The 10976-nt window shown below is 46.6% G+C and overlaps 1 protein-coding gene across 1 annotated transcript; it reads right to left on the bottom strand.

Moving 5' to 3' along the window:
* Nucleotides 1-71: 71 nt before the first annotated feature.
* Nucleotides 72-10860, bottom strand: trap1 (TNF receptor-associated protein 1). Its single transcript, XM_056288068.1, has 18 exons — nucleotides 10711-10860; nucleotides 10074-10244; nucleotides 9882-9964; nucleotides 9478-9618; nucleotides 9037-9108; nucleotides 8668-8828; nucleotides 7941-8050; nucleotides 7690-7763; nucleotides 7285-7440; nucleotides 4806-4926; nucleotides 4602-4671; nucleotides 4175-4322; nucleotides 3747-3932; nucleotides 2792-2930; nucleotides 1814-1899; nucleotides 1561-1706; nucleotides 1265-1337; nucleotides 72-1066 (listed from the first exon to the last, which is right to left on the bottom strand). The coding sequence occupies exons 1-18, from the start codon at nucleotides 10832-10834 to the stop codon at nucleotides 965-967; spliced, it is 2163 nt and encodes a 720-aa protein (XP_056144043.1). The 5' UTR covers nucleotides 10835-10860; the 3' UTR covers nucleotides 72-964.
* Between the last annotated feature and the right edge of the window lie 116 nt (nucleotides 10861-10976).

The following is a 10976-nucleotide window of genomic DNA, read 5'->3' as shown; positions in this document are numbered from 1 at the left end:
GTTGTGTTTTTGCCTCACCCGGGGACCATTACGACACAATGGCAGAATGTACAAACACATTTATTGTCAACTTATTGTGTGTAGCATAAATCATAGGGCGACATTGTGTTGACTGGTAAAGCAATTCAGACGCCATGATGGTTAAACAAACGCTGTGCTCACAGTACATCTGTATATGTTTATAACTGGTTTACAGTGAAGTTAGCGGGGCCAAAAGTGTCAATGCATAAAGAACTGTTAAGTCACCACTTAAGAACCGATTCCTGATAAGTAAATGTTCATCTAAGGGTAAAAAAAAAACCCCCAACCTATTTATTAACAAACATTCGTAACACTTGGAGAAATGTTTCCTTTACACTGAGGCAGCGTAACACACAAATCCGAGAGGAAAACTCAAAACGCAGAGCTCGCTGAAAGTCCGCAATAAAACCGAACATCAAATGAGGGGGTAAAAAAACAAAAGTAAAAAACAAAACAAAAACTAATCCATAAAAATGAAATTGGGCAAATTGATACTTGAACTTCTAAGACACGACGCACCTGAACATATCGGTTTTACCGGCAGCCCCTTGACGTCAAAGCCATAAAACACGCCACAGAAGTAACCCGTTCTCAGCATGCAGATCTGCTTCATGGCACCGAAGTCGAACCTTACAAAAATAAAATAATGACTGTTGCCAGAGATGCTATGGAAAAGGTTTCTAGTAGTCCATCTTCCCTTAATCCAAACCCGGAAGGCCTTTCTGGACTCTTCATGAGAGGATCTGAAGTATCCTGTAACTTGGACTGTTTCCATATAAGGGGCAGAGGATTACAGGGCTCTGAAAGGAAACCCGGCTTGTGGTGCTGACTGAAGATGGGAGTAAGCTGTGTAGGGCCCACAGGGGAAGGTTTGCTACAGACGCCATTATCACCAAAGCCCATGCAAACCTGTACTGTTCATGTCTATGTGTACCGTGGGCCCTTAATGCTTATCCAGCGCCATGGTCAGCAAGTCGTTGAGACGGGAAATCATGGGCCTGGGATCATCATTAAGGCCTGCTGTGATCATGGCGTTGTCGTAGATCTGAAATAAAATAAAATTGTAATCAAACACCAATCAAAAGTAGACAACGGTGTCAGGCTTCAAGAAAATAAATGAACCAATTTTGATGGAATAACTGACCACAACTGAAGCGGACAGACTGACCAGCTGTGCTGACTGACAGCCCAAACTGAGTGTGTGTGTGTGTGTTTGGTGTGTGTGCGTGCATGCAGACTCTACCTGTTCCAGCAGCAGTCTTGCCAATTCAGAGTTGCTGTCCTTAAGTGCATGTAGCTTCTTGATCAGGTCATGCCTGGGAGAAAAAGCACCATGAATGAGTGCAGGAGAGACAAACACAAAAGGTCATTAACACCATTTAATACCGCCTCTGCCTTCTTTAATCTCCTCAAGCATAATCCCTTCTGGGTCTCCTCCAGCCCAAAGCACCTAACTCCACCTCTTCCTCATCCTAACTCCTTTCTGATCCCGCCCATCCTACGTATCCTGCCCCGTCTCATTTATCTCCCTTCCCTCACCCGGTGTTGATCTCCAGTGTAGGCTGCAGTATCTGAGCTCTCTCCTCGGTGCTGCGGGCCAGCTGCTGGGTGCGCAGGAAGTGTCGTGCGGCACCCATCTCCAGCACTGTGATCATAGCTGGGTGGGTATCCAGACGAGGGGTCACCTGGGTGGGGTGGGGGGTGTCAAAACCAAGTCGTATGTTAACAAGATGAGAAACAGGATGCCAAATTCTTCCTTGTTTGGTCATTAGTCCAAATGTGGGTTGGCTACCTTCACGTTGGTGATGACGGGACCCAGAGCGTTCCTCATCCAGGCTACCAGGTCCTCAGCCTGCTCTTCTGTCAGACGCTCAGAGGCTGCAGACAGGAGCAAAGGCGACAAACGGGTCAAGATTAAATTAGGACATGATAAGAAAAGCCTGCTAAACCATTAGCTATGCTTCCATCTGTTGTGAACAACAAAAGCTGAGCAGAAACGCCACGTACTGAAGAAAGGAGCAAGATCATCAATATTGAAAAAATACACTACGCTTATACGGAATCTTCACATTTCTCCAGTGGCAAGCAAACCTTAATGCCTGTCCACTTAATGCCTCTCTTTTTGATTCTTTTTTTTTAACCCCCCCCCCCTTTTCTCTCAAATTGTACCCGGCCAATTACCCCACTCTTCTGAGCCGTCCCGGTTGCTGCTCCACCCCCTCTGCTGATCCGGGGAGGGCTGCAGACTACCACATGCCTCCTCCGATACATGTGGAGTCGCCAGCCGCTTCTTTTCACCTGACAGTGAGGAGTTTCGCCAGGGGGGACATAGCGCATGGGAGGATCACGCTACCCCTCCCCCCTGAACAGGCGCCCCGACTGACCAGAGGAGGCGCTAGTGCAGCGACCAGGACACATGCCCACAACCGGCTCCCCACCCGCAGACACGGCCAATTGCGTCTGTAGGGATGCCCGACCGTGCCAGGGGTAACACGGGGATTCGAACCGGCGATCCTTGTGTTGGTAGGCAACAGAATAGACCGCTACGCTACCCAGACACCTGACTCGTTTTTAATGAGGTAGTCATCTGCACTAAATTCCCTCACAGAAATTCAGCTTAGGGAAACACCCGATTTGCATTTCAGTTTTTAGGGTTTTTCAAATTGTCAAAAATAAATATTTCTTGAAAATTGCTGAACATGGATTGAAACGGCTCATGTGCTCAGCTACACAATTTGGTGATGGTTGGAGATATGAGAAGGAGTCTAACCCGGCTTGCTGTCCTGGAATTTTTCCTCCTTGTAGTGGTCGACCACGATGTCTGTCTCCGCAGAAATCAGCTTCTTCTTGTCAAACTCCCTGAGGTGGAGCAGGGTCAGCTCGTCAAACTGCTCGTAGCAGAACAGCACCTGCAAGGAAACGCAAAACCAGGTTTCACACGCAGTTCAGATAGAGCGTCCAAGAGACAAACTGATGCAAGCAAAGCAAAACAAAAGAAAGAAGCTGCACATCTCTAACTTCAGGGAACGGGAGCGGAGATTCTGCTCATACGAGTGAGTATATGTACACGTCTCTGTCAAATGGACTGCTCAACACCAGCACAGTCCATAGGAGAAGCAAGGAAGTGACAGACAGAATTAAGGTGCAGAATGTCACAATGAATTGTCTGACTCTAAAAGCCGGGGTGGGTCCGCGGTGGTGTAGCGGTCTAAGCATCGGCTTTGTGTCGATGCAGTTGCCCACTGGGGACCGGGGTTCGCGCCCCGGTCTCGTCAGAGCCGACTATGGCCGGACTTGATGAAGCAGCAATAATTGGCAACGCTGTCTTCGGGAGGGGGGTGGAGTCGGCTTGTGTTCGTCACATGAATGCGTCTCTGTGTGTGTCGGGAAAAAGCAGTGGTTCGGCCTGGATTTGCCTTGTCACGGAAGTGGGGAGGTGTCTCCTCCCAGACTGCCGGCCGGAGAGATGCAGTTGGCGAACGCATGCAGTACGAGGGTGGGTGTTGGAACTAAAATAGGGATCGATTGGCAACTAAATTGGGAGAAAAAAGGGAAAAATCAGAATACATAAAAAAAAAGCTGGGGTGGGAGTATAAGTGTCTATCAAACCACTGTAGCGGTCCAACATGCACAGAAGTGATCAGGGAGCAGAGCTCCACTCCTGTCCTGACAACACCCTCAACTGCTTCTCTGTTCGATTAATATTTGTCAGAACCGGGCCTTACCTCCATATCTTTCTGCTTCATGGCCTCATAGTAGGGGGAGTGCTCTGCCAGATGGCGGTTGGGGGCACAAAGGTAGTAGATGTTGCGTGTGCCAGCCTTCATGCGGGAGGCGTACTCCATGACACTGGTCTGCTGGCCTGCCGGCAGCGCAGAGGACTCGAACCTCAGCAGCTTTGCAATGTCCTCCTGTGCAAACACAGCGTGGGTAAATGACGGGCTATTGCCAGATGACACTTGAATATTTTCTCACTTCATTTAAAGTCTCCTTAACCACGGTTATGTATTTGTATATTCTGCAACCAAGACTCCATTGTTTTATTATCATTATTATATTACCTCTGTTCTTAGAAAACCCATTTACTTCATTCTAACTATGCGCAAACATATGTGCTCTTTTGCCCAGACAATCTGAAACCAAGAGGGAAGACCTTGACATCCTGCTCCTGGGTGGTGACGATACCCTCCCTCATGAAGAGGCCGTAATCCTCAAAGAACTTGCTGTATTTCTCTGGCTCTTTCTTGCTCTGGTCCAGCAGGAACCGGATCACCCTCTGCTGCAGCACATCGCGGAGCTTCCTGAGATGGTAAGGTAGGCAAAGGAACCGGGGGGAAAAACATCAGGAAAAAAAAAAAGTGAACAAACAGATATGACAGATTGGTATAGAGGCAAAGATTGAGAATAAATTACCCAGTTAATACCAGATATATTGATATACAGTGAAAACCTGTGTAGATGTAGGTAAAGACTGATCAGTAGTAGTTGTCAAACTCCACGGCGAAACCGGACTAGGTTTAACAAAGAACAACTCCAGCGCCAATTGTCTGACAGTAAAGGCTGCAGAGCTGGCGTTTTACCTGATGAGGGCGCTCTCTTGCAGCAGCTCTCTGCTCAAATTCAAGGGGATGTCCTCGCTGTCCACTACACCTGTACACACGGATATGTAAACACTTGAGATAACAACTCAGCAGCTCAATAATCTAATTTCGCTTCCCTACAACGTTTATCGTTAAGGGGGCGATATACACAGTTGTGGGGAAAAAAAGACAAGGGGTGCAGACCTCTGAGGAAACGCAGCCACTTGGGCAGGATGTCGGTCGCCTTGGTCTGAATCAGCACTTTCCTGCTGTACAGAGCCACGCTGGAGCCCATCTCTCTGCTCACGTCAAACATAGTCGGCTTCTGTTGACAGATAAGTTCGGACAGCACGTCTGCATTAGCACCGCAACAGTACAACAGAACTCACGGGAAGTTTAATCAGTTCATCTGGACAAGTTTATTGAGAGAAACGTTTCATTACTCACTCATTGAAGTGACCTCCTGACTGTAGGTATCCCCACCCTTATAAACAATTCAGTGGCATAATGACCGGAAAAACCCCCCCCCACCAGTTTCATATGCAAATAGGCGTGACCATTAACTAGAGTTTCAATGGGCATGTGTACTATTCTACTATTCAGAGGATTTGGGAATGGTTGCAGTCACAGCATTGTAAGATGGGACAGATGTACTCTTAGCACCCCCCCCCCCCCAGTTCAGCGATGGTCGTTTCCTCTCCACATGGATGGCCTCTTTTGACTCCCCATTCAAACCAGCGTTCCTCCCCATCAAGGATGGTCACATCCTCATCCTTGAAAGAGTGGCCACTGGCCTGTAGATGGTGTAGACCAGGGAAAGGCGACATGGGCCAGAAAGGTCCAGTGTGAGTGCAGGTATTTGTTCTAACCAAGCAGTTACACACCTGATTCTATTAGTCAATCAATAGTCTTTGCTAAGGACCTTGATTTGTAGACTCAGGTGTATAACTCCTTGGTTGGAACAAAGACCTGCACCCACACTGGACCTTTCTGGACCATGTTGTCTGTCCCTGGTGTAGACTGTGAAGTCCTGGTGTGACACGTTAGCTCTCCTGTGTTGTGCCATCCTCTTGGCCAGCGTCTGTTTAGTTTACCTGATGTACAAGCCACGGCAATCCTCCTGGCACATAACAGCATACACTATATTGCTCTGTCTGGGGTTTGAAAGCAACTGAGACGCGGTGTTTGGAAAATACACGTCTCAACTGTTCTAACACTCCCGCCACATACAGATCACTACTGGTTTATGCTTAGGCAGCTGTTGTCCTTCTCTTCTCTTCCATCAGCTGGTACCCTGTTTGGGCGTCTTCCTGGCTTTGACAAACGGCCAGTTAGGATAACCACACTTACCCAGGACCTGTTTAATGTGGGGTTTCTCCTCTTCCCCGGCCGCTGTGTCGGTGGGGACGTTGTCAGCTCGGTGGTACAGCGTCCTGACGACTCCTAGTTTGTGCTCCAGTGGATGACGGGAGTCAAACCTTAAGTACTGATCAGTATGTGTTGGTTTACGGTCAACATCAACAATCAAATGTCCCCCATCACCAACTGCAATTTCAGTGTAAGAAGGCTAACCTGTCATTTTTCACATCCTCCCTGGTGAACTTGATGTGGTTGTCCACAGAGTTAATGTGGTCGGTGAAATGTGGTACATCCTGTGATTTAATTAGAACCCAAGTGTCGTCCACAAATCTGAACCAATGGCTAGGTGGCATCCCTGGATAGGACATCAGAGTGTGCTTTTCTACTTCCTTCAGTACTAAAGGCAGAAGCATGGGTGTGTTATGGGTTCTCTGGTTTCACTGCCTCAGTGGCTTTCAAACCCCAAAACACGCTGCGCCAGAAATTGGTCCACCCCAAGGATCGGGTCCACCGGCACAAACAGAGCAATATAGTGTACGCTGTTAAATGCCAGGAGGCTTGCATAGACTTGTACATCGGGGAAACCGAACAGATGCTGGCCAAGAGGATGGCACAGCACATAAGAGCTAACGTGTCACACCAAGACTCCACAGTCTACACCATCTACAGGCCAGTGGCCACTCTTTCAAGGGTGAGGATGTGACCATCCTTGATAGAGAGAAACGCTGGTTTGAACAGGGAGTCAAAGAGGCATCTTCACATCTATGTGAAGAGGGAACGATCATCCCTGAACCGGGGGGGGGGGGGCTAAGAGTACATCTGTCGTCATCTTACAATGCTGTGATTGCAGCCATTCCAAAAACCCTCAGTGAATAGTACACATGGGGGTTGAAACTCTAGTTAATGGTCACGGCAATTTGCATATGAAACCGATCATTGTTTTCGGTCGTTCCACTGTATTGTTTATAAGGGCGAGATACCTGCAGTCAGTTGAGACTGGAGAGGTCATTTAGATGAGTGATGGAAAGTTTCTCTCAATAAACGTTGTGTCCAGATGAGCTGATTCAACTTTGTGTGATTTTCTTAGCTGGATTACTGAGCATGCATAAAGACATATAACAGAACTGTTATCTAGAAAGCATTCATACAATCAACCTTGTCTGTCATTGTACAAACGAAACGACACTATCAGCATCAACGCACCCTAGCCCACTTTCTCCAACTCCTCCACCCCCTCACCATTCTCCAGCACCTCAGATCCAGCTCCCTCTCTCTAACTCAATCTCGGGATTAGTGAAAAGAGTTAGACTTTATCTAAACGTACCATGTCTGGGACGTAGAAAATGCTTCGGATGTTGAGTGGGGCATCTGCGCGGTAGTGCAGGGTGTAGCGGGGCTTGTCGTAGGCCTGGGCCACATAACGGTAGAACTCCTCATGTTGCCATTCGCTGATTTCCTTTGGCTCCATCATCCAAAGTGCCTGGAGGCAATACAGACCATGGAGGGAGAACCAAATTAGACATGTCAATATCTCCCTTTTGAAGGTACAGAACTTAGAAACAGTCTCCAGCAAAGCCATAATATAGCCAAAATACTACAGATAATCATTTAAACACCAGCTGTAGACAGATGTTTAGAGGATGAATGACATGGCAAGGCCCCTTAGTAAAAACAAGTGAGACTCGGCTTGTGTGGAGCCCAAGAAAAGACGGAGTGGGACAAGGCTCACCTGCAACGTATTGAGTCTACGTCCATTCAGGAAGATGGGGAAGCTAACAAAGTTGCTGTACTTTGTTACAACCTCTATAAAAACAGACAGACAACAGTTAGCAGCACCAGAGTATAAGACAAGCTTGTTGAAACTGGTTAACACTTTGACAAACCACATAACTATAATACAGTGGTCCCATTTCACTTACTGTGGTAATAGTTTTGAAAATGAAGCCTTTGCTTAATGTCAAGTTATTTAGTTGGGGGTACCTTTAACTCGGTCCTCAGAAGAGAACTCTTTGCAGTCATCCTTGAAATGCAGCACAATCTTCGTTCCTTGTCTGACGCCGCTAGCTTCAGCAATTTCAAACACCCCAGAGCTGCAAGAGAATGGCAAACGGTGTTTATCTTATTGTATTAAAAATAGGCCTCTATTTTACATCATGATTGTCAAGATGATCAGAAACACATTAAAATAATATAAAGGAAACACCAAAATATCACACAAACCATATAACAGAAGAGAATAAAGAATAAAACTATAGAAAGTATACGGAATAAAACAAAGATGGGAAAATGGCAGCAGAGAATGGAATGGCAAAGTTTTAGACAAAAGAAAATTTAAATAGGTCTTTTCTTTTAGCGATTTCTAAATGTGGAGAATGAATCAGTCTCTGTGTCCAAGAGAGTTAAAAAGTAAGAAGGGGGCTGCAAAAATATAGCAGTGTATGAGAGCACAAAGAGCACAAGGACATAATAATACAGTCTTACAAAGGAAAAAGAAAAAGAGTATATAACAAAATCTATGACATAACTTAGATATTAATGGGTAATATCTAAATGTGTGAGGTAGTACGTTTATATCAGTATCCTGGACATGTGTATACACCCCTAATTCTCTTGGAGAACAGCCTTCCGGCTGCTTTCTGTCAAACCTCTCAAAACCATTAAATCAACTATCTCCCTTTCCTTTAACATATATCGTCCTCTCTCTCACCCATCGGACGACCACTTGTATCCGGGTGCATCAGGTTCAGCAGACCTAGAGTAGACATCCACCTGGTTGGCCACCATGAAGGCAGAATAGAAGCCCACTCCAAACTGACCGATGATGGAGCTGTTGGCTTCGGCTTGGTCCTGCAGGGCATCTAAGAATGCCTGCAAGAAGGAAAGTCAAGTCAAGTCAAGTCAAGTCAAGGAAAGGAGATTCATTATGACAAAATGACGACCAAATAAATAAGTAATCAAAATAAATCAATTAATTGGATCAATTTTGAGAGAGATAGGAGATCGGAGATCCATGTTAGCTAATAATACAGAGATAAAAAGTAGTGAAGGTGTGAGGACATAAGGGTCTCCCAGCTACCTTGGAACCGGAGCGGGCGATAGTCCCCAGGTTGGCCACAAGCTCTTCTTTATTCATTCCAACTCCTGTGTCCTGTAAGGGGGCAGAATGGATGGTTAAGGAGAAATCTGGATGCTCACCAGTTTATGGCCTTACTTGATGTACCATGTTGGTCCACCAGGTGGCAAACTATCAAAATACACTGAGTGGAAAATTAGGCAAAATGGAGATACCTTAGAAAAATTCAACATGGGGCTTGGAGAAATAACATAATTAATGTTATCTGTCTCAGGAAAGGACTGGTGTGGGCTTTCAATAGTACCTTGATATCCTATTTTTGAAATTCAAAGGATAGACTGACAGTCATGCGAAAAAGTAAAAGGGCCGAAGAGTGTTCTTGGATCTATGCAGAATATACAACTTCCAGACAGCTCCAGGGCAGCTGTTGAGCTTCAAGTGTACCTGGATGGTGAAGGTGCCCTTGGCAGAATCAGTCTGCAGGTGGATTTCCATAGGAGCGGTGTCTCCTCCTCCTGTGATCAGCTTGTGACGTAGCTTCTCCAGGGCATCACTACAATTGGAGATCAGTTCCCTGATAAACACCTGAAGGATCAAAAGAGGCCAGAGTAAATGGTTGGAGTGCATGATTGCACTGAAGAGTTAGTGGTCATGTAAAGTGCCTCAAAGCATTAGTGTCCACCTATGTGATTCTCGCATGGTTAAGGCAAAAGGCCTTAACCATGCAAAATTTGCATGACGTACAGGCCTGGCAAACTTTTGGTTCTAAAACATATGCCAGTTTTATGAGGCTCAGGTCCTTCTCCATATGTCTGTCCCTCTCACCCCTCTCACCCCACCCAACTCACCTCCTTCTCAGAGTACAGGGACCTTGCTACAATGTCCAGCAGCTTTTTAGTCTCAGCTTGAAACTCATGTTTGAAGAAGCTACCTAGACGGATAAAAGGGTAAAGCAATGCTGAGGTGATCTAGAGTCTGACATATAGCATAACTGATGATGCATAAGCAATACTTGAACATGTCTGCAGCTTTCCTATCACCTTCCACATTCTCTGTATCACTGATGATGGTATGCAGAGGCTCCTCTTCAGAGGCTTTCTCAGCCTCCTGGGAGCTGTAGTACATGTACTGGTTCAGGGCCAAGCCACCGTGCCGGGAGCGCCACACTCCGGGTCTGCTGCACCATCTCTGATGTTGTCTGGCCTGGGCATCTGATCGCAAGATAATCGTGTTTTGGGGAGTTGTTAGCCAAGGAAGGGGAGTGTAAGTTGTGCCGAGTTTCACTGTACATAGCTAGCCTCCTAAAATATACCAGCTGACCATTCAATACCAGTGGTGTGCTTTAGTTAACTGTGAAAGCTACAGTGGTCCGCAGTGGTCCTGAGCGGGTTTTTATGTAACTTGTTGGCTTGGCTAGAGCTGTCATTTCATTCTATGCATAGCCATCTGTTAAGATAACCATACATCTTACGTCATGTTAAGATTAACACATGAAACAATTTAGTAAATAATTAACGTGAAATGCCATTTCATAAAAAAGAAGAAGAAGAAGAAAAATCTCAAGCAAGTGCGGCGTGAGAACTCTTGCAGACAACAGCAAGACTTCTGCAATATCGCAGAGCAGTCGCGTCAAGCCGGCTAGGCTAACGCGAAGTAGCTAACCAACAGCCAATTTACCTCCGGTTAACGAGCTCACGACAACTCTGCTGCTCAGCCCGCGCCCGGGGGAGAAAAACCTTGGATTTGCCCTCTGGGGGCGACCCAGGGCAAACTTAATAAACACGCTGAGACAGCGGGACATCTTCAGACGACGGGACGTCGCTTGACCTAGTCCACACACGCCGAGCAACTTGTGCGACGCAGCCGGGCTCCCGACAGGACCCTCGGCAGGCGCGCAAAAATGACGTCAGCGTTGACGGCCGTGACACGGCCCGATCGAAACG

Source organism: Lampris incognitus, chromosome 10 (genome assembly GCF_029633865.1).
Source record: "Lampris incognitus isolate fLamInc1 chromosome 10, fLamInc1.hap2, whole genome shotgun sequence".
NCBI lineage: Eukaryota > Metazoa > Chordata > Actinopteri > Lampriformes > Lampridae > Lampris > Lampris incognitus.
This window is presented reverse-complemented; position numbering and strand designations above follow the sequence as displayed.